General features: G+C 40.7%; 1 protein-coding gene across 2 annotated transcripts in view; it reads left to right on the top strand.

Moving 5' to 3' along the window:
* The window catches only part of LOC124134776 (bifunctional glutamate/proline--tRNA ligase-like), a 53,636-nt gene extending 29,936 nt beyond the window's left edge, over positions 1 to 23,700 (top strand). The window contains exons 22-33 of one of the 2 annotated variants that reach the window (XM_048403791.1): positions 3,425 to 3,640; positions 12,698 to 12,922; positions 13,660 to 13,877; positions 14,450 to 14,711; positions 15,523 to 15,675; positions 15,901 to 16,002; positions 16,641 to 16,796; positions 17,967 to 18,161; positions 18,750 to 18,923; positions 20,831 to 20,991; positions 22,261 to 22,404; positions 23,199 to 23,700. In XM_048403791.1, the coding sequence (XP_048259748.1) occupies positions 3,425 to 3,640; positions 12,698 to 12,922; positions 13,660 to 13,877; positions 14,450 to 14,711; positions 15,523 to 15,675; positions 15,901 to 16,002; positions 16,641 to 16,796; positions 17,967 to 18,161; positions 18,750 to 18,923; positions 20,831 to 20,991; positions 22,261 to 22,404; positions 23,199 to 23,355 (2,163 nt within the window). In that variant the 3' untranslated portion in view covers positions 23,356 to 23,700. Of the gene's footprint in view, positions 1 to 3,424; positions 3,641 to 12,697; positions 12,923 to 13,659; positions 13,878 to 14,449; positions 14,712 to 15,522; positions 15,676 to 15,900; positions 16,003 to 16,332; positions 16,453 to 16,640; positions 16,797 to 17,966; positions 18,162 to 18,749; positions 18,924 to 20,830; positions 20,992 to 22,260; positions 22,405 to 23,198 lie in introns of those variants that run through there. The other variant, XM_048403792.1, reaches the window with a different exon arrangement.
* Positions 23,701 to 24,460: the final 760 nt, after the last annotated feature.

Here is a 24,460-nt window from a genome sequence, read left to right as displayed (position 1 = left end):
ATGTTTTATATTTGTGTGCTATAAACATCAGCTGGTAAAAATAAGTTAAAGATATGATGCAAATATAAGGCCTTGGCTTATAGGCCACATCTGTGAAAAAACACCATTATGAAAGTTGCTAATTTCTGCTTTATCAAATAAACTAAAGTTCATTATAAAAATAAGATTCTGATATCAAGATAACACATGTTTTTAAACTCTCAAGTAGAAAAAAATGTAAACATGGTAAAAGTCACTATGAATAATCTGTATTTAGCATGGCATAAAGTCCAGTGCAAACACTTCATTCTGTGATATCATTTCAGACTTCTTTATGTCAGTGCCTTGAAGCTACTATCATCCTACTGTCTGCTATCATGGCAACAAGTACAATGTAATTGTAGTGACATAAAAGCTGCTGAGTAAAGCCATCTGAGTTGTCTCCCTTGACCTGATGGATCGAAACTGCAGCAACATCATAATACCATGTTTGATTATTCAGACAGACCTGTGATTTGTGCAGATGACTCTAGAATTACCTTATTGATTTTGTTCTCTTAATTTCAAACCCCAACTCAATCATGTTCTATTATTCTGTGGCAATGACCGGTTGTCTTATAGGTTTGTTTGAAACTGCCAGTCTGTGATATGATCAAAAATTTGTGAAAGAATCATATTTCTTTTTTGTCATTTTTTTAGCAACAATATTTATGTAGAATTTTAGGAAAGATTAGCGTACAAACATTCTTCTGCTTAACTGAGTTTTTTGCCTTTAAATCTTTGTCTCATCTGCAAACCTAATTTTTGTACCTTCAATAAGTATTCAGAGAAAATTATGCGACAGCATCCTCAATTGACACATGGTGGTATCCAGAGTACATGAGTACCTGAGTACCTGATGGACCTGATGGACCTGATGGACCAGATGGACCAAACTCCATCTGTAAGGGGATGTTTTGGAAGGATGTACAGCACACACTCCTAACTTTGTGACTCTTTGCAAGTGCTGAAAAGTGTAGTCAAAACATGATTCAATAGTTCTTTAAAAGTTGACCATGTCTGTGATTTCAATTCAATGCTACAATCATGTCACTGTCTGCTACCATTGCAACCAGTACAATAATAGATGTAGCTATATAAAAGCTCCTGAGTAAAGCCATCTGAGTTGTGTCCCTTGACCTGATGGATCGAAACTGTAGCAACAATATTTATGTAGAATTTAAGGAAAGATTAGCCTGCAAACAATCTTCTGGACCAGCTTAAAACATTTTGTTTTCGTCTAGACTTACTCATCTGCAAACCTAAATTGTATACCTTAAATATGCATCCAGAAAAATGATATGACAGCATCCTTAATTGACACATGGTGTCCTGAGTTCACAAGAACCTGAGGGACATAAACTCTACTGGTGAGGGGATGTTTTGGAGATATGTACAGCTCAGACGCCTATCAATGTGACTCTTTGCAAGCACTGAAATGTGTAGTCAAAATATGATTCAATAGTTTCTTGAAAGTTGACCGTGTCTGATAACCTCAATTCAATGCTACAATCATTTCACTGTCTGCTGCCATGGCAACCAGTGTAGCATATCTGTAGCTACATAAAAGCTTCTGAGTAAAGCCATCTTAGTTATCTCCCATGACTAGGTGGATCGAAACGGCAGCAACATGCACCGAGCAGAATCGTCAGTGATACAACGGAAAGGTTGTAGCCATAAATGATTCTAGCTTGTATCCACTGTAGCATAGTTAAGAACGTATGACAGACCTTTCATTTACTGCTTCATGAGAGTGTGGGTTGTCCATATTTGTTTGCACTGATCATCCTCCATGCCTCTATCTGAAGGACGACTATTTCTTAAGTCCTAATACATGTAACTGCATCTTCCAGAGGCAACAGAGTTAACTGACTATAAAAGTCCTGTTTCCAAACCTTGCCGAACTAGGCTGAAAAATCAGAGTTTTGTTTTGGCTGGACTATGAGTCTATGCACAGTCCAATCAAAATTGTGTAACGAAATCGACATCCAGTTTGTAAACTGCTGTGCAGATTTCAGACAGTTGCAGGATTTGCAAAGCATTTGTACCATTAACTGAATATTTTCCAAATCTCTACATGTTTTAAATCAGGGTGCTCAATTAAGTTGATGCCTTTCGCGAGTTAAGACCCGTTTTATGACAATATAGATCAGACTGCCTTAACTTGGCACAGCCATTTTGTTTGAAGTATATGCAAGAAATATGATTGGTCAATAGGAGGGACACATAAGGGACATCACTGGAGTAAACAGGCCATGATGCATCACTCTGGATCATTGTTGTAGGTTGTGAGGTAGCCCAGTAGTGAAAGTGTTTTCTTTTATGCCTAAGGACTGGTTTAATTCCCCAAATGTTACATTGAATGTGTGACCCATTGAAGATCCAGGTGGAGAATAGGTCTTCAACAATCCTTGCTTTCCGTACTAGGCACCTATGCTTGTCATAAGAGGCGACTAACGGGATCAGGTGATCAGGCTTGCTGACTTGATGCATGTCATCTTATCCCAACTGTGTAGATCGATTGTCATGATGTCAATCACTGGATTGTCTGGTCCAGACTTGACTATTTACAGACAGCCGTCATATAGCTGGAATATTGCTGAGTGCAAATTTAAACTACATACAAACAGCAATGAATGTGTGAGGCCCATGTCCTGCTGTGATATTGCTGGGAAGTTGCTATTAAATGTAGTATCATCATCATCATCACTAGCCTTTAAGCCAGATATTATTAGAATTGTGTTAAAAACCAGCTTCAGTAGTCAATTTATTAATCACTTAACTGGGAAGGAGGGTAAGGGCACTCTGGTGATGTTTGTCATCACAAAACTGATCAGATTATCAAGACATTCACAAGACAGTACCGCTTATTGTTGGGTAAGATGGAGCTTTTTCGCGAGAATGTCGCTTTGGCGTGAAAGCTATCACCTAGCCTATCAGTACTGGATTATATATGATAATGGGTCCAGTGGATCTGTGTGGCTAATTTAATAAGTGAACATGGTGACACAAATACTAATGCATATGCCAGTTATATACATGGCTGTTAGGCATTATCCCTTGTAGCAACACGCACATCTGCAAAGGCTAGCTGCATGCTGCTTTTGGGGAGAATACCTGTACTTTCCTTGCAAATTGTGTTAATTAAAACTATGTGATAATGTTGGATACAGTTAAAATGAAAACAGTAGATAAATATATAATTTTTCTCAGTCTCAAGAGTTGACTCCATGTTACCAACAGAAGTGATACTTGGAATTTTCAACTCATCTCATCTCTTTTTGCTTCAAACTAGAGCAAATAAACTCTACCCTCTCCAAAACCTGGAAATGATCTGGATTTAGGGAAAGTTTTCTGAACTTTGTTTTTCTGACAATAATCAATTATTTCTGCTGATCGTCTGCAGGGGGAAGTTGATGCTGCAGTGAAGGTCCTCCTGGCTCTCAAGGCCGACTACAAGTCTGCTACTGGGAAAGACTGGAAGCCTGGAGCAGACGGCGGGAAGAAGGCAGCAGCGCCATCTGGTGGCAGCGGCATCAAGGGAGGGAATCAGGAACTGGAACAGAAAATAGCAGACCAGGGCGGCAAGGTTCGAGATCTCAAGAGCAAGAAGGCATCAAAGGTAGTTTGCGTTTTCTTTCCTACATGCATTGAAGTGAGAGGCAGCCCATTCTTAGTTTCTCCCGCTGTGTTATTTTCTCTCACTATCCTCCCAATATGTAGTTATGTTACATAAACCTCAAGTGTGAAATGAGGTGAGGACTTGATAGGTTTACTTCATGCTGTCTACCTGGGTTAGAATTGGTCTTCAGCCTGTCATGAGAATATTGACGAGTGTGGTGTTACACATACCACAAACAGTTTCTACTCCATCAATACTCATGATACATGCATACTTAGAATGAAGATGTTTGTTTCTTGGTCTGAAATGAACTTATATGCAATTCAACTTTTGATAGGGATTTTATTTAAATATACATTTGACATATTTTAAGAATAATTTTTGTTTGTCATGGAAAGATAAAATTATCCCTATCGAATGTGGAGTAATATAGTTTACAAAGCCGAAGTATGCATGCCTGTTCTGGACATAGATACCCTACCTCAGACACTTGTACACTAATCACATTGATGTTAAGGATCTTTAGTTTGGAAATTTAAGACCACACATACTTAATACCAGATTATCAACAACTGATTGATTCTTTCCAAGACTAGGGAACCCAGGTCACCCAGTTGTCAATGGTGACGTGCTGAATCCAATTATTATGAGTTTTAATCCCAAATTTGCACAGATTATTAATTTTTAACCAGCACCATAGCTGTGCTCATAGCTTTCGCCAAAGTAATAAATGTCAAAGACCTGAATAATCTTGGGTTTTCCTCACACTTTATGCTGGCACTGTGATATGTAATAACTGAAATACTCTTCACAGCCATGTTATATCCAACTGGCTCACAATCTCACGCTGTCCTCGATGTGCTATCTTCCACACTGCTGCCTTCATAACAACCAGTGACGTTGTGTGATGGCTCGATAATATCCTATCATGATTCATGCTATCCCATCTTGGTGTACATGGATAGTTCAGAAAGGTAGAAACATTCTATGTGGACAGGAAATAAACTATTTACCCTCAACTTTTCATTCTGAATTTCAAACACTGGCTGCCTACTGCAGTGCTGCATTATTCATCTGCATTTTAATGTCAGATCATGTGGTCTTCAGACTGTGCGGAGTTGCATCCCTTACCTGTTCCAGGATCTGCTTGTTATAGGTTTTTATCTGCTTTTCACCTCTGTTCTTATCATCGGTGTGTCAACCTTATTCTCGTCCAAATGAGTTACACCTAATGATAATCATCTACAAATTTTCAAAAGAATTAACCTAACTCACTAGATTTTATGATTTTAGTGTTCTTTAGAAAGGCTTATAGAATTATCCGTTCACTTATACTTAACAAATGGGACCCATGAAGATTCCGGGGTAGAATAGGTCTTCAGCAACCCATGCCTGCCGTAAAAGGTGACTATGCTTGTCGTACAAGGCGACTAACGGGATCGGGTGGTCAGGCTCGCTGACTTGGTTGATGCATGTCATTGGTCCCAATTGCGTGGATCGATGCCCATGATATTTATCACTGGATTGTCTGGTCCAGACTCGATTATTTACAGACGGACGTCATATAGCTGGAATATTACTGAGTGCGGCGTTAAACAACAAACCAACAAAACCAACCAAACCAACCAACTTAACAAATGTGGTCTTGGTTTGGAATTTGTTTCTTTAAAGTGCAAATTATTGACATTACCCCGGTATATATTGACATTATTTTATCAGAGTTAGGTGGTGTTATTATTTATTTCAAGCACATACCTGCTGCATAGAGACATTGTCTGTAGATGCAGTTCGCTTGGTAGGAATTAAAAACGTGATCATATTTTCAAAGCGCAAGGTCAAGAAAACATGCCTTTGTATCTAGAAATACAGCCTTTATTCTTGACAAGTCATATTTGACATAAGTTTGCTATCTTATTCCAACTGCTGTTATCATGGCAACCAGTGGAATTCTTTGGTAGCTAGATCAAAGCTGCTGAATCAAGCCGTTCCGTCAATGCTATGATTGGATGGTTCAAAACAGTAGTGACATCTCAGATTTCAAAATTGTAGGTTTGTATCAGTAACTAAGAGGCCCCCCCCCCCCCCCCCCCCCCCCGTTACACCACTGGCGATTTTTCTCATGACTACTACACAAAGATTGGCATCAGACATTATTCTTCTATGGATGTTTTTCCAAATGGTGAAGGACAAGTCTTTTAACACATGTCATGAAAAGGTCAAAGTAAATAACATTAAAAACAATCGTGAAAGAGTTGTGGTTACACATCCCTGAAGCCATATTAATGAAATTAAACTAAAGAAAATTTGGTATATACCTGGTCAAGTAGAATGGGCCCTGCTTTGAAAAGATTTTGGTCAAGATTAGTCAAAAGGTCAAGGTCAGCATTCAGCTTTTTTGTAAAACATGGTTATATTTTGGTCAGCTTCTGAGGTGCAGTTGCCTCTACAGGCCAGTATCCTTATAAATCCTACCTCATCTAATGTTGGTGCTATGCCTATCAAAGGTCAAAGTCATGTTTGAGGTTATTGTGAAACATGGCTGTATTATCTATTGCCAGTTACTGTTACACTTTTACTTGTACAATCCAGAGACTTGGGGAATTGCTGGATCCTGAGGTGTTTAAATTAAGGTCAAGGTCTGGAAGTAATGTTTTCGGAGTTTTGAGGGAAAGGCATTGGTGTGGCTGCTTCTTTTTTTTTGACGTAAATGCAAACATCTCTAGTTTGAAAATATGACATCGATACATAGATTAGCACGGTAAAAAGTGAGCAGAGCTCACTAATACCCAGACTTTAACTCCAACATATTTCTAAGTTTAAAACAATGCAATGCAATATTTTTTCAGAAAATCCACTAATCGAAATCAAACTTTGTACTGCACCGCTCCTATTTAGAAACTGTACCCCCAATTGGAAAAGAATCCATAAAGTTGTTTTCAAGTTATAGCTCACACAAATGTTGAAGTAAAAAAAATTCTAAGTTCAAAACATGATAAAAATCTTAATTATTTCTGCAAATCAAACTTTGCACTGCACCTCTCCTATCCTTAAATTTGTTTAGGAATTCTAGGTAAAGAAATAAAAAAATAGCTGTATTTTTTCTGAATATCCAAATCTTGAAATCAAACTTTGCACTGCACCTCTCCTATTATTATAGAAAATGTTCAGCAAGTTTGAATAGAATCTATGCAGTAGTTTTCAAATTAAAGGTTACACACAAAAATATCCTCGGAAGGACGGATGGAATTCCTTGGTATAACATACCCCCGCCCTTTTTGTTTGGTGTATAATAATGCTGGAGCATGTTATGCACAGTATTTCAAGGTATACACAGGGGTTCAAAAATCCCATTGCGTAACACCTGGAACAAGTTAATTTATTCAGACAAACAAAATAACCCGTCACTACTTGTCCTCGAGTAAGGAGATCATTTCAACTTAGAGGTACTGAAGTATACATTTAGCCCTGTTTTTACATTATCAGGTAATACAGACTGTTCAGTGTATCGATCTGGCTTGATGTTTTTCAACAATTTATGTTCAGAATTTCATTCAGTATTGTTTCCATTACATTCAGTGAAATTGTGTGTGGATCTGATCTGCAATGGTTTTCACTTCAATCAATGAAAAGTTTTGGGCAACTAGAAATTCATTCAGGGCAAGTGGTTTTAGCTTAGCATATTCGACATAATAAGCGCCCAGGGCGCTCTCAAAATTAGAAATGGGGGCTCTTATTAGAATATTATTTTGGTGAAAAAAACAGAGTTGAAAGATAAATTTCATGGTTTATGCTGACAGCCTGAAATGTTTATGTATGATAGATATATTTTTACAGAATATAATTGCCCATAATTAAGGGTGCATATAACACACCAGTGCGTATTGTATGCAAATAAGTAAGTCTTGTGTACATTGATCAATCGAAAGGGGTGCTAATTGGGATTGTTCACTTGCAAATATATTAGCAAATATCGCCGTGGGCGCTTATAACATCAAATATGGTATTCATTTTCCATCGGCAAGTAGATTTTCAAAAAAAGGAACCCGTGTGAATAAGTGAATAAGTTAATGATATTTGGCTTGACTTTGACAAATATTTCCGGCATGTTTTTCGGCATGCAGTAATCTTTGTTATTGATTGAACTGTCCACATATTAGATTGGGTTATGATCGCTGTCTGTGTGTCATGCTGATGGGAGGGTGGGGTGGGATATAGGGTGACAGTGCATCTTATCTCATGTGTTGACTGGTGTGTATATCACTCATACTGCCCTAGGGAGGAATGTATCCCTTCTGTTGGACCATGTGGAGCATGTTGAAGACAGTATACAGCTTTAATGTATGTTGTGTTGCCAACATATATTGTGTAGTTGTTTTCATCACTTTTCTTTTTGTAAATTTAAGGAATGGAAAAGTAGTTCATGTTTTCTTATTCGATCCGACAGCAGCATTGACATAGCTGACATGCATACTTCATAATTGGATGCACTTCAGTGGAAATGGGTCAGAAATAGCAATTAATTTGTGAACATGTTGAAATGTATATTTTTGACTCGCTGGTTGGAATACAAAAAGACCTTGTTGTTAATCTTGGTTCAGTTCAGAGATCCTGCTTGGATCTTTTTTTTTCCTTTTTTTTTTCACTTGATTTATTGTCAGTAAATTAAAGACAATGTCAGAGGTAGTACACTTCTGATTCTGTTGCAATATTAGATTTCACAAATCCTATTGACACATCAACAAAGGAAGGTTGTCTGTCGTCCATTTGTCAGGGATTGCATCATTTACAAAGTCATTGTTCAGTTGAAATCTTTGACACATCCCCCAGGCCGAATCAATGAAGCATGGAGCAATCACACAACGCCTTCTTTCAGTGTTTAACTCTAGTGCTATATGTGGCTAAACAACTAGGTTAGCTCTGCGTGTGGGGCTATTTTTAGCACTAGTGGGGTTGTGTTCACATGCACACGTGGAGCACATTGTTTTGAGACTGGGAGATAATAGTTGGCTGCATTCAGAGTTACAACCCCGGTACAAGGTATGGTAGATACTTCAGTTGATATGAGTGTTGTGTTGTGGTAGGCAGATAGCTGATTCTGTAGTGTACACATGGCATTAGAGTTGCGTCATCTGTCAACATCTGGGTCATCTACAGCCATTACCAATAACAGTATAGAGTGGGGAAAATGAAACAGAATACTTTTTCCTTTTTTTTTGATAATCAAATTAAAGCTTTGCTTGTGTTCATATGTTGTCAGTATGGTTGTTGTGCTTTCTAGGCCAGTGAACCGAGTGACCTATTCAAGGAGGTGTCACTGTTGATGGTGAATCAGTGATACTACCGGTAGTCAAGTTGAGTGTTCTCTTTTGAAAATCTCCAATTCTTGCATCTGTAAATGACTGGTACATATCAAAAATGTAGATAAGCATTTTATAATTGAAGTATTGGTAATGTTTTCATTATTTTTGTAACCAACAAATTTAGCAATTTAGATGGGTGGGACAGTCATGATAAAAAACCCAAGCATTCATATGTTTTTTTCAAAGATCCAGATTCGTTCACTGTCTAATTCTTCTGGAAGGCTAAAAACAATAATAGCCTTGGTACTCAGGCACTGCCAACATCATCCTAAAGTTCATTGCGTGTTTTGTTTTTGTTTCCATTTTCAATTTTTTTGTGTATTGTGTTTAAGGATTAGGATGTTTACATTTTTTAAAAATAGAAACAAAAACAAATATGTGGCAGACTTTATGATGATGCGGGTGGTGCCTTAGAACCAAGACTATTATTTTTTTAGCCTAAACATGGTCCAGAAAATTGATAAGAATAATGATGCACTTCTTATCTGGTAAGGTTTCCCATTCCCCTTAGTTTCATCTTACATTTAACAGATACCATCTAGTTTATAAAGGTAGTTGTCTGAAGATCACTGGCAAAAGATTTAAGTGACCGAACCACAACTTGTATCTAATTTGAAAGAATGTCAATGACACTGTCTGCTTAAAGAGTCCTGGCTACCGAAATATCTGCGTTTATACGGGCAGTCGGGTAGCCTAGTGGTTAAAGCGTTCGCTCGTCAAGCCGAAGACCCGGGTTCGATTCCCAACATGGGTACAATGTGTGAAGCCCATTTCTTGTGTCCCCCGCCGTGATATTGCTGGAATATTGCTAAAAGCAGCGTAAAACCAAACACACTCACTCACTGCATTTATACTGTTAGGTAAGTCTAGCTATCTATGAAATCAAAATTATAGGTTTATTATTTTTTTTAAATTTATAACCAAGAAATCTATTGTGTTATTAATGATTTGATAGACTTTAAGTTGTTTGAATTATACTTAAAATTTTCTGAAGTGTTTACTGGACACCAGGCATATGTACCTCTCAAATACCAACATTCATGATAGCCTAGTGGTTAAAGCGTTTGCTCGTCACGCCGAAGACCCGAGTTCGATTCCCGACATGGGTACAATGTGTGAAGCCCATTTCTGGTGTCCCCCGCCGTGATATTGCTGGAATATTGCTAAAAGCGGCGTAAAAACCATACTCACTCACTCACTACTGACTTGGTCACAGAAAACAGCTGTGTAAAATGCATTTTGATAACCTAGTAACTATTATAGAAACTGTTGAACCAAGTTTTTATCTACTGCTTGATCTCAGACAACAAATGTAACTATTGTCTGTTTCTTAGTTTTTATAAGTGTCCCCAATTGTCAATTTTCGAAGTACCCAAGCCCTTATTTCAGCAAATACGGTATGTGACACAAATCAGAAACAGCACAGAGACTATGATGTGCCATGCATCTTCACATGATCACTGTCAACTAATATTTATGCCAAATCAGTATGAGTTTCGTCAGATACCAATATCAGTATATGGTCTCTGGTTTCATATATTCCACTTATGCTTATACAAGAAAACCGGTTTGAAAGGGATCTAAAAAATCTGCGCTAAATATATATATATACATGTACATGTATATATGTAAATGTTTCCACGTAGTATCTCCTCAGCAGATAGTGATGTAGGACGACCAAACCTTTTCTGACAGGGTCATACATTACTTGACACAGTATTGATTTCTGTCATTCTAAGTTAATAATGAGCCACACTATTTTCACCAAACTGAATTATTGTCTCCTAAAACATCTGCAACTCCCGACTAATGGAAAATGTATAGACGTTCTTACAATTGTATTTAAGGTATTGATCTCAAGTTAATATGACATTGATGTGATATCAGCCACTTTTCTTCCTCATGCTATTAGTGTATGCGTCAGCTGGTGAAGATCTCAGTGTATTCTACAGTATGTCATTATCTTGTGGAGGTAAATCAGAATTGTAAGTGGTAGCTGCTAGGCTTTAGTGTCATATCAGCGTCTTTCCTTTCTGATACTATTAGTGTGACAGTGTGAGTGTCAGCTGGTGAAGATCTAAGTGTATTCTACAGTGTGTCACTGTATCTTGTGGAGGTAAATCAGAATTGTAAGTGGTAGCTGCTAGGCTTTAGTGTCATATCAGCCTCTTTCCTGCCTGATACTATTAGTGTGACAGTGTGAGTGTCAGCTGGTGAAGATCTAAGTGTATTCTACAGTGTGTCACTGTATCTTGTGGAGGTAAATCAGAATTGTAAGTGGTAGCTGCTAGGCTTTAGTGTCATATCAGCCTCTTTTCTGCCTGATACTATTAGTGTGACAGTGTGAGTGTCACTTTGTGAAGATCTAAGTGTATTCTACAGTGTGTCACTGTATCTTGTGGAGGTAGATCAGAATTGTAAGTGGTAGCTGCTAGGCTTTAGTGTCATATCAGCCTCTTTCCTGCCTGATACTATTAGTGTGACAGTGTGAGTGTCAGCTGGTGAAGATCTAAGTGTATTCTACAGTGTGTCACTGTATCTTGTGGAGGTAAATCAGAATTGTAAGTGGTAGCTGCTAGGCTTTAGTGTCATATCAGCCTCTTTCCTGCCTGATACTATTAGTGTGACAGTGTGAGTGTCAGCTGGTGAAGATCTAAGTGTATTCTACAGTGTGTCACTGTATCTTGTGGAGGTAAATCAGAAATGTAAATTGTAACTGCTAGGCGTTAGTGTCATATCAGCATCTTTCCTGACTTAGGTTTGGGCCTAGTCCTGCAGACCATTAGGGTAACCTAGTGGATATAGCTTCACCAACATGCTGAATATCAAGGTTTGATTCCTTTTCCTGAGGCAAGAGAGTTAACTGACTGTAAAAGTTCATTTACCACCTCTGCCGAACTAGGCCAGAATTTCTGGGTCCGATCATAGCACCACCAGTGGCTACTACTAATTACCTTCTCTGCCCCTCCTATTGGCCAAATCACATGAGCACGTTGATTAAAAGTATGAAAAGATTTGGAAAATATCTGTTGACACTAAATTTACGGTAAAGATGCTTTTGTGAAAGCTTGCAATCGACCGAAATCTGGGGTTTACAAACCAGATGTTGATTTCGTTACATAATTTTGATTGGACTATTCATAGACGCGTTAGTCCAACCAAAATATCACTCCATAATTCCAGCCTCGTTCGGCAAGGGTGGAAACTGGACTTTTATAGTCAGATAACTCCCTTGCCTCGGGAAGATGGGTTTGATTCTCACTGGTACATTGTGTGAAGCCTTATTTTGGTGTTTCCTGCTGTGATATTAATGGAATTCTTCTGAAAAATTGTGTATACATGTGTGCTTCAGCTGATTTAAAACTCTTTGGTCAGTGTTAATTTTATTTGGATTGTTTTGCATAGCATGAGCATTCAGACATCAATCAAATAATATCTTCAATGGTACACACATACAAAAGTAAATACCTTGACTGTTGCCAAGGAGTATATCATCACATGTGAAAAGCAGATTCCCATGTACATTCCTATTCCCTTCCGTTGTAAGACTAGTAGTAGCCAGTGGGGCAAAGAGTGAGCCAGGAAAACAAGTGTCATTCGAGCAGATACAGCTAGTTTATGGTGCTGTGACCACAGATCCCTTTAAAGAAACTTGTATTTGACTGCCTCCGTATGAGCAACATTGTGTGTTTTTCAGAGTGACATTGATGCGGAAGTGAAGATACTGCTGAGTTTGAAGGCTGAGTATAAGGCAGCGACTGGCAACGACTGGAAGCCGCCACAAGGGGGAGCCACCCAGCCAGCGAAGTCAGCACCCGAGATGTCAGCTACAACAGACTCGGCAGAAGCGGCAGCGCTCAAAACAAAAATTGATGCTCAGGGAGAAAAAGTTAGACTGCTCAAAACTTCAGGAGGCGACAAGGTTTAACTTTATTATTGATCAATTAGCTCTTAAGAAAAAGGGGGTCATCGGTGACCCAGTCGTCTGAGGCGCCGCGATTCACTGTGCGGGGATGCATCCCTTCGGCACGCCAGAAACCTATGATTGTGGGTTCGAATCCCGGTTCACCCAGATTATGTTCTAGGTTTGTCAGCGCCATACCCATGCTCATTGGTTTCACCAAAGTCGAGACCTGCATCACTTCCGGCTTGCCTCCCACATTAAGCTGACACACTGTGATGTAACTGGAATACTGTTAAAAACGGTGTAAACCCAACTCACTCACTTTAGATAAAGTCACAGATAATGGCTTATGTTCTTTTTGGATTCAATCTTTGATAAATCTATGCTTTTGCAACATGAAGAATCAGCAGTGTTTATAAAAGGCTGTGCTTATAAAAGGCTGGGCTCTACAAACTGTTGTCCAATTCCTGCCCATGTCCAAACTGTAAAACTGGACCACTGGGCATCAGCATTGTAAGTGGAAGTACCTCTATACTTCATAATATACTGGCCTTATTTGGATTCCTGGTTAGAATAGGATCCCATGTCTGTAGAGGTGACCATTAAAATTGGGAGGTCAAGCTTTATCACTTGGTTCCAAATCATTCATTTCATGTGTTGAACTCACTATTGGCTGTTCAAGTAATTAACAGTTCAAAGATGATTTATTTAAGAAATACTGAGCGGGTATCAAATGAAGGAATGTATCCCTACAGGCTGCAGTAGATGTGGAGGTAAAGGCCCTGCTAGACCTGAAAGGTCAGTACAAGGCCCTGACTGGGGAGGACCTGGCTGGTGGAGGACGCAAGCAGGACAAGAAGGAGAAGAAGCAGGACAAGAAACAAGAAAAGAAACAAGAGAAGAAACAAGAGAAGAAGGCCGAGCCAAAGGCAGCTGTTGATGGGGCCGCAGGGGGACCCAAGAAAGTCACAAGGTAGAGAAGATGGCAGAACTAATTATGATCATAATCTGCATATTTATAATGTGCTTAATCCATGCCCTAAATCATGCTCAAAACGCTACATTTTTACCCTGGTTAATGGATCAGTGTGCACTCAATTTGTATTCTCAGCTCCCTGGGGAGTATACAACCCAAGCTGCATGTTAGGCGCTTGAAGGTTTACAGCCAAATTACCGTCCTACCAAACTCTTGGGTCTGGCCATCAAATTAGATTTATAAGAATGATCAGTTAGATCAAATAATATCCATCACTGGTTTGACCGGTCCAGATTTGATTATTTACATCTTCCATCATATAGCTGGAATATTGCTTAGTGCAGCTACAAACCATCAACAGCAACCATCTTAGGTGCCAGGACACACGATGCAGAGTTGTGATTCGGTGAACATGGGTTCGAATCCAATATTCTGACTTATTACGATTGTTTTGTGAGCAGCTGGTAAACATTTCTGTCCTGGGTCACTTTAGGCTTTCTCCAATATAAGGTTGTCATGTCTTGCTATAACTGTTCAAAGCACTGTTTCTTAACTCACTCCTGCCGCAGGTTAGGACTTGAAGCGCGAAAGGAGGAGGCTCTGTCTGACTGGTACTCCCAGGTGATCACCAAGGCGGAGCTGATCGAGTACTACGATGTGAGTGGCTGTTACATCCTCCGACCCTGGGCCTTCTCCATTTGGGAGATGATCAAGGACTTCTTCGACAAAGAGATCAAGAAACTGGGTGTGGAAAATTGCTACTTCCCTATATTTGTGTCGCAGCAGGCTCTGGAGAAGGAGAAGACACACATAGAAGACTTCGCCCCGGAGGTGGGTTTGTGTTATATCAGTTATGTCACCAGATTGGAATCCAGGTGTAAGAGGTCCTCAAGTGTGGCGAGTCCGGGGTTGTACTGGTCCCTTGTTCTCTATGGGGAGTCCGGGGTTGTACAGGTCCCTTGTTCCCCATGGGGAGTCCGGGGTTGTAGAGGTCCCTTGTTCCCTATGGGGAGTCCAGGAAGTACAGGTCCCTTGTTCCCCATGGGGAGTCCGGGGTAGTACTGGTCCCTTGTTCCCCATGGGGAGTCCGGTGTGGTACAGGTACCTTGTTCCTCATAGGGAGTCTTGGGTGGTACAGGTCCCTTGTTCCTCATAGGGAGTCTTGGTTGGTACAGGTCCCTTGTTCCCTATTGGGAGTCCGGTGTGGTACAGGTACCTTGTTCCTCATAGGGAGTCTTGGGTGGTACAGGTCCCTTGTTCCTCATAGGGAGTCTTGGTTGGTACAGGTCCCTTGTTCCCTATTGGGAGTCCGGTGTGGTACAGGTCCCTTGTTCCCTATTGGGAGTCCGGGGTTGTACAGGTCCCTTGTTCCCTATGGGGAGTCCAGGGTTGGTACAGGTCCCTTGTTCCCCAGTATTGGATTGTCTGGTCCAGCCTTATTTACGGGCTACAATGATATTGCTGACTAAAGCAGAGACTTGAATGAAATAAGCCCATGTTATCATGGCAGACTGTGTGGCTCTGTAGGGCATGATTTTGAAATATTTTCTTAAATTTGTTATTATTTGATAACTGTCTTTTCTTCTTTGTAAATTGTTAGTGTGACTGTTTTCAATTCATTTGCACTGTCCTTTTCCGTCAGGTTGCTTGGGTAACCAAGTCTGGCCAATCCGAACTAGCAGAACCCATCGCCATTCGTCCAACCAGTGAAACTGTGATGTACCCCTCCTACGCCAAGTGGATCAAGTCCCACCGTGATCTCCCACTCAGGCTCAACCAGTGGTGTAATGTTGTGGTCAGTAAAATTATATTGAAGTATCATATATATTGGTAACCACAATTCAAATTACTCCATGTTTATACAGGACGAGTTGCTTAATTTGTTGATTCAAAGTGTAATCAACCATCATCAGTGGTGTATCTCCTAGTAGTAACATTTATCTCTGGTACTGTTAAATGTGGAAGATAACAATAGGTTATTATAGCTTTATATTTATGATCATTCTATTTTCTTTCACAGAGGTGGGAATTTAAGCACCCACAACCATTCCTCAGGACTCGAGAGTTCTTGTGGCAAGAGGGCCACACAGCATTTGCTGGCAAGGACGAGGCGTGTGAAGAGGTATGGGAGACAACTCTTGTGATCATAATTCAATGAACACTACTGTACTGTTACAGAAACCTCACATGTTAGAGTTCCAGTTTGGCCTGATCACGTTTCAAGGTTTGTCAGCACCATGGTAATTGGAGTGGTACATGTCTGAGACCTTCATCACTGTGAGCCTTCCTCCCACATCAAGCTGACATGTAGTGATATGATTGAAAACCGTGTAATCTCGATATATTGTTTGTCTCAAAGTTACCTACGGAAGCTGATGATCCACCTCCACAGGCTGCTAGAGTTGGAGTACAAGGTTCTATGTTATGATATGACCTATGTCTGTTGTGTCAGGTCTACAAGATCCTGGAGCTATATGTAATGGAGTACAAGGTTCTATGTTATGATATGTCCTATGTCTGTTGTGTTAGGTCCACAAGATCCTGGAGCTATATGTAATGGAGTACAAGGTTCTATGTTATGATATGTCCTATGTCTGTTGTGTTAGGTCCACAAGATCCTGGAGCTATATGTAATGGAGTACAAGGTTCTATGTTATGATATGTCCTATGTCTGTTGTGTCAGCTCCACAAGATCCTGGAACTATATGTAATGGAGTACAAGGTCCTATGTTATGATATGTCCTATGTCTGTTGTGTCAGGTCTACAAGATCCTGGAGCTATATGCAAGGGTGTACGAAGACTTACTAGCCATCCCTGTAGTTCGAGGAAGGAAGACTGAGAAGGAAAAGTTTGCTGGTGGAGACTTCACTACAACTGTGGAGGCCTACATATCAGCTAGCGGCAGAGCCATCCAGGTACAAGGAGGATTTTGTTTGTTTGTTTGTTTAACGCTGCGCTCAGCATAATGCCAGCGATCTGAAAATAATCAAGTCAGGACCAGACAGTCCAGTGATTGAAATCATGAGCACCGAACCATGCAATTGGGACACAATGACATGCATCAACCAAGTCAGCAAGTCTGAGCACCCAATCCCGTTAGTCGCCACTTACCACAGGCAGTTGCCTTTTACTGCATGCATGGGTTGCAGGAGACCTATTCTACCCCGTATCTTCACGGGTGTACATGGAGGGACTCTCAACACACAACACTGACAGTGGCAGAGTAGGACACGAACTGCTTCATGTTATGAGCTCAGTCATCCGAAATAGATATCATTTGGAATGCAAGCTGTTTTTTTTTTAAAGGATATGGGGTTGTCATGCACCTTTCTACATACAATCATGTTAGCAAAAGTAATTTAAGGTATGGTAGTGCCAGTGGGAAGCCAAGTGGTCGTCATGATGAAGACCCAGGTTATTCTCCATATGGTTACAATGTGTGGAGCCTATTTCAGGTCATGACCCGTGAAGATTCCGGGGTAGAATAGGTCTTCAGCAACCCATACTTGCCGTAAAAGGCGACTGCTTGTCGTAAAAGGCGACTAACGGGATTGGGTGGTCAGGCTCGCTGACTTGGTTGATACATGTCATCGATCCCAATTGCGTGGATCGATGCTCATGATATTAATCCCTGGATTGTCTGGTCCAGACTCGATTATTTACAGACGGCCGTCATATACCTGGAATATTGCTGAGTGCGGCATTAAACAACAAACCAACCAACTATTTCAGGCCACCTTGGTTTTGCTGGAATGTTGCTAAAATGTATAAAGTATAGTATATTATTGTATCTGTTCTGTATTGGGAAGTCTGTTTGGTTCAAAGCAGAAAGGGGTACCTTCATTATGATTTAAACACATTTGGAAGTTTGCTCTTCATTTGTAAATAGGGGCGGTCGGGTAGCCTAGTGGTTAAAGCGTTCGCTCGTCACGCCGAAGACCCAGGTTTGATTCCCGACATGGGTACAATGTGTGAAGCCCATTTCTGGTGTCCCCCGTCGTGATATTGCTGGAATATTGCTAAAAGCGGCGTAAAACCATACTCACTCACTCACTCATTTGTAAATATGCTATCCATCTCCACAGGGAGGCACCTCACATCACCTGGGCCAGAACTTCTCCAAGATGTTCGATATCACGTATGAAGACCCCGAGACGCATGAGAAGAACTATGTATTCCAGAACTCCTGGGGTCTTACGACACGAACAATAGGTGTTCTATGTATGGTCCATGGAGACAACACTGGTCTGGTGCTGCCACCTAGGATCGCCTGCTTACAGGTAGGGGGGACAACTCTTCTTGGGCATGTTGGAACATGTCCTTCTGTGCATTCAATGGCAGCGATAAAGTGAAAACTGTAACAATGTGTTGCATTCAGTGAAAAGAGTTTTAAGTTCAAACAAGTGAGAGTTGTACAAATGTTTGCACAGTGAACCAACACCTCAACAGTTCATGCAGAGTTTCCTTTCCTTAGTTGTTAGGATAAGCAGAATCCCAGATTCTACTGTGCTACCAACATGATTCTTGGTCCTTCACTGTCATACAGGGATATATCTAAGATTCCAAACTTGGTGCCCTTGGCAGGGAAATTAGAAATAAATTGTGATATTGTTCAAAATTGGATTTTTATAATGTTCATATTTTTGTATATTCAGCGAAATTGGGAAATTTTCAAATTCAAATTGGGAATTTTTACAGCCATTTGTAGGAGACTAAGGGTTCAATATCAGCCCCTGAGATGGTCTGCGCTGGTCTAGATAAATCCCTGATCATAGCATTAGTTTCATTCATCGCACTCCCTCACTCATATTCAGATTGCCTAAATGCTAGGAATTTGGTAACTATCAAGACTCTCTGTGACTGTGTAGATTGTGATCGTGCCATGTGGTGTGACGGCCAGCATGCAGCCAGCGGACGAGAAGAACCTCATGGAGAAATGTGACGAGCTAGGCAAGACGCTGTTGGCTGCTGGGATCCGGTGTAAGGCTGATCTCCGAGACAACTACTCTCCAGGCTGGAAGTTCAACCACTGGGAACTGAAGGTAGGTCACCTTATCACACTCTCAGTTGTAGGGGCAGTATCAGGTCCATATCACCATAGCCGAAGTATCAGGTCCACATCATCACAGTTGTAGCTTCAGTATCATGTCCACATCATCACAGTTGTAGGGGCAGTATCATGTCCACATCATCACAGTTGTAGCTTCAGTATCATGTCCACATCATCACAGTTGTAGGGGCAGAATCAGGTCCACATTATCACAGTTGTAGCTTCAGTATCATGTCCACATCATCACAGTTGTAGCTTCAGTATCAGGTCAACATCACCACAGCTGTAGGGGCAGTATCAGGTCCACATCATCACAGTTGTAGGGGCAGTATCATGTCCACATCATCACAGTTGTAGGGGCAGTATCAGGTCCACATCATCACAGTTGTAGGGGCAGTATCAGGTCCACATCATCACAGTTGTAGGGGCAGTATCATGTCCACATCATCACAGTTGTAGCTTCAGTATCAGGTCAACATCACCACAGTTGTAGCTTCAGTATCAGGTCAACATCACCACAGTTGTAGGGGCAGTATCATGTCCACATCATCACAGTTGTAGGGGCAGTATCATGTCCACATCATCACAGTTGTAGGGGCAGTATCAGGTCCACATCATCACAGTTGTAGGGGCAGTATCATGTCCACATCATCACAGTTGTAGGGGCAGTATCAGGTCCACATCATCACAGTTGTAGGGGCAGTATCAGGTCCACATCATCACAGTTGTAGGGGCAGTATCATGTCCACATCATCACAGTTGTAGCTTCAGTATCAGGTCAACATCACCACAGTTGTAGCTTCAGTATCAGGTCAACATCACCACAGTTGTAGGGGCAGTATCATGTCCACATCATCACAGTTGTAGGGGCAGTATCATGTCCACATCATCACAGTTGTAGGGGCAGTATCATGTCCACATCATCACAGTTGTAGGGGCAGTATCATGTCCACATCATCACAGTTGTAGGGGCAGTATCATGTCCACATCATCACAGTTGTAGGGGCAGTATCATGTCCACATCATCACAGTTGTAGGGGCAGTATCATGTCCACATCACCACAGTTGTAGGGGCAGTATCATGTCCACATCATCACAGTTGTAGGGGCAGTATCATGTCCACATCATCACAGTTGTAGGGGCAGTATCAGGTCCACATCATCACAGTTGTAGGGGCAGTATCATGTCCACATCATCACAGTTGTAGGGGCAGTATCAGGTCCACATCATCACAGTTGTAGGGGCAGTATCAGGTCCACATCATCACAGTTGTAGCTTCAGTATCATGTCCACATCATCACAGTTGTAGCTTCAGTATCAGGTCGACATCACCACAGTTGTAGGGGCAGTATCATGTCCACATCATCACAGTTGTAGGGGCAGTATCAGGTCCACATCATCACAGTTGTAGGGGTAGTATCAGGTCCACATCATCACAGTTGTAGCCGCAGTATCAGGTCCACATCATCACAGCTGTAGGGGCAGTATCAGGTCCACATCATCACAGCTGTAGGGGCAGTATCAGGTCCACATCATCACAGTTGTAGCCGCAGTATCAGGTCCACATCATCACAGCTGTAGGGGCAGTATCATGTCCACATCATCACAGCTGTAGGGGCAGTATCATGTCCACATCATCACAGTTGTAGCCGCAGTATCAGAGTCATCACCTGTTGAGCAATGATTGAGTGACTAGTCACCAACACTATTTCAATTGTGTTGTAAATTTACTATGAATTCTTACATCATTTAATCTCCTCCTCAATACTTGATCATGTGAAAGTATGTGTTATTAAGACACAGAAGCGTCCTGTACCCAAGATGCAAAGGGAGGAAAAGATTCCTAGGTCTTTTGTATTTTACCTGTGTCCTTGCCTGAATATATCTGTTTGTGTCCAGGGTGTGCCAATCCGGGTAGAGCTGGGTCCCCGGGACTTGAAGCAGAATCAGTTGGTTGCTGTGAGACGTGACACCGGGGACAAGATAACACTGAAGAATGACAACATTGTTAAACAGCTGAATGATCTACTCAACACAATCCAAGATGACTTATATGCAAAGTAAGTAGTTCAGTTTTGTTGAGCTGGAATAAAACTTTAGATAATCATTTTCCTGAGTTTTTTACCAAAAAGTCATTCAAAACAAGCAAATATCTTAGCCAACTGGTTTCCTTTATTGCTACTCACTGCTTTATGACTTAGCAGTCAATATTTTGATAATGTAAGCTGTTAGATATCAAACTGATAACTCCATTTTATATGTAAATATACATTTGAGATATTATGGGAATCAGTTCTGTGGAATCATCGAAAGATAAAAATATTCCTATCAAAAGTGGATTAGTGTAATTAATCCAGTCTTGTCTTCATGGATAATAAAATTAACATGTTTTAAGGCTTCCGCAACATAACAGAATAAATAAAAAATATTTCTTATCCTCCATATGCTGAGGTAGCTTAGTAGTTGGGCAAGCCAGAGACCGGAACCTGATTCCCTGTGCTTGTTCAAACAGTAGATCTACAATCTCATTAAAATCAGATCTTAGTTCTCGCTACCACTAAACAAAGATCTGAGGACATCCCATTAGGGGGTCACGTCAGAACGACCTTTTATCTGACCAATCAGAGCGTCGCTTACCAGATCTTGAAAGTGACAGTCGGAATGTGATTTCTAATCGAAAACATTAAAACGGGGTATTCCGAACGATAGTTACGGTCTTAATGACTGAATCTATACAATCTAGACCATATACTAGCCATTCTAGAACGTTCTTTTGTTCAGGTTTCAAATTTTTAAGCGAAGATTTGTCAAAATATGTTTCGAAGCGTAGTCGCCAATTTGAAATTAGTGCCGTAAAGCACGAGAAAGCTGCCTTCTGATTGGGTAATGTCGACTTCTTGTCAGTAGTTCCATTGGTCGGTCTGACGTGACCCGTAATGGGATGTCCTCAGATCTCTGTTTAGCGGTAGCGAGAACTAAGATCTGATTTTAATGAGATTGGTACATCTATGTAACCAAATAACAGTTGTGTACAATCAACCTGGGAAAGGGCCTTCCTACATAAACAAGCACACAAACTACTTTTGCTGCCCTGACGATAACATGAGAAATGCATTAACTGCTATATTGGATCGCATTGTTTTTAAGTTTTAGAATTTTAATTTTTTTTCTGTGAAAATGGAAATTAAAACAAAACGTGCGGCAGACTTTATGAACCAAGACTATTATTTTTTTAGCCTAACACCATCTCACTTGAATATCAGCATAGGTCTATTCAGTTCTGGTGTGCTGATTAAACTGTATTGAAATGTGACCTTTCTTATCCCCAGGGCAAAGAAAGATATGGACCAATTTATGAGTGTGTCACATGACTGGACTGACTTCTGCAACAGCCTTGATCAGAAGAAACTCATCCAGGCTCCGTTCTGTGGAGAAATCCCATGTGAGGACAAGATCAAGAAGGACAGTGCTAGGTGAGAACTAATGGCAGGGTCCCTGTCCTGTCACTATCCCTGATTGTCTCAACTGGAGGTGGATCAGGTTTTCTCACTGTTGGACCTGGGTGCAGTTGTACAAAACAACCTTAGCGCTACGACTGTCGTAAGTCTGTGTTAAGGTATGGGAGTTACGATGACCTTAGCGCTAAGATCGCTTTGGCCTATAGTGAGTCCGGGGCGGTCGGGTAGCCTTGTGGTTAAAGCGTTTGCTCGTCACGCCGAAGACCCAGGTTTGATTCCCGACATGGGTACAATGTGTGAAGCCCATTTCTGGTGTCCCCCGTCGTGATATTGCTGGAATATTGCTAAAAGCGGCGTAAAACCATACTCACTCACTCACTATAGTGAATCCTCTCAACCTGTAGGAAACTGATTTGCAGGACAGGACTGGATTGTTCAGCTTTATGACTTTTGCTGTAATATTGCTCCACTGTTGCGTAAAACAACAGTCACTCACGAAACCTTCAGATGTGTCAGCAATATGTTTCTCTATGTCAACAGAATATCTTGTCCAAGGAGTTTTTCGATTTGTTTGAGATATAGCAATACCTTACTTCCTACTGCACAGACATTTCTCCATTAGTTGGCTGTGGCCCTTCTGTTTTTTCAGTCCTTTATAAAAGTTCATGTTAACGAAATCAGTAGTCAACGGAAATCCATATAGCTAAATCGTCTTCGTATCACACAAAGGATTTCTTTTTTAGCCTGATTTTAATATGAACAGCCGTAGATACAGTCTATCATTGTTGTGTCAATGTCTTGTGTTGCAGGGACGTTGTTGTGGAGGAGGGGGCGCCTGCTATGGGGGCTAAGGGGCTGTGTATCCCCTTCAAACAACCACAGCAGCTCAAGTCCGGGACCAAGTGCATTCACCCAGACTGTGGCAAACCAGCCAAATATTTCACACTGTTCGGCAGAAGCTACTAGAGAGCAACAATTCATCAGTCCAGTAGTGGTTGACAACGTGAAACTATTAGAGGGCTAGGCTCGGGGGAAAGTTGGATCAAGTCGTTACAGTTCACACATCTGCTGATATGGTTCTCTGCATCCAGCTTATTAAATAATGACTAATTGCCAAGTACGCAGAAAGAATATCTCAAGTTCATGCAGAGCATCAGTCTGGACCAGGATATATTTCTATGTCCATGAAGGGGGCACGGGTCGTGGGTCGCCCAGTCGTCTAAGGCACCGCGATTCGCTGTGCAGAGTTGCGTCCCTTGGGCACGCCAGAAACCTATGATTGTGGGTTCGAATCCTGGTTCGCCCCAATTATGTTTCTAGGTTTGTCAGCACCATACCCGTGCTCATGGGTTTCACCGAAGTGGTAAACGTCTGAGACCTGCATCACTTTGGGCTTTCCTCCCTCATTAAGCTGACACACCATGATATAACTGGAATACTGTTAAAAGCTGTGTTAAACCCAACTCACTCACTCACTCTATGTCCATGAAAATGGCTGTTTTCAAAACAAGCAGATATCTTAGCCAACGGGTTTCCTTTATTGCTACTCACTGCTTTATGACTTAGCAGTCAATATTTTGATGATGTAAGCTGTTAGATTTCAAACTGATGAACTCCATTTTATATGTAAATCATCAGAAACATTTTAATTATATCCTTCTTTCTTTATTCAATAGATTCAATACTGTAGTGCATTTGTAGAATCTTTTTATCTTCACAATGAAATATAAACGTAGATTGAGCCTAGTCCTCTAAAGTGGTTCATTTAAGAGGTTTTAACATTTGTCTGAATCACTTACTACTGTGTTTTGTTAATGACATGTTAACCTTTTAACAGAAAAGTTAACTGGCAGCAGTTATTCAGAAAAAGAAAATTCAAATTTTTAAGCAATGTATTCTTCCGACTGTGATATTAAACTATGTGTCATTGTTTATTAATTGTATATTAACAGGATATAGTTATTTCGGAGAGAAATTAATTTATTTCCTAACATGTCTAACAAATGTGAACTCTGCATGTGGATTTAAGTGGTCAATGCAATTTCACTCGACCCAATTTGAGGATCATATT

The sequence above is a fragment of the Haliotis rufescens genome, unplaced genomic scaffold (assembly GCF_023055435.1).
Source record: "Haliotis rufescens isolate VD_foot unplaced genomic scaffold, xgHalRufe1.0.p SCAF_3, whole genome shotgun sequence".
Lineage (NCBI taxonomy): Eukaryota > Metazoa > Mollusca > Gastropoda > Lepetellida > Haliotidae > Haliotis > Haliotis rufescens.
The sequence above is the reverse complement of the archived record's forward strand: the minus strand, read 5'-3'. Positions and strand labels throughout refer to the sequence as shown.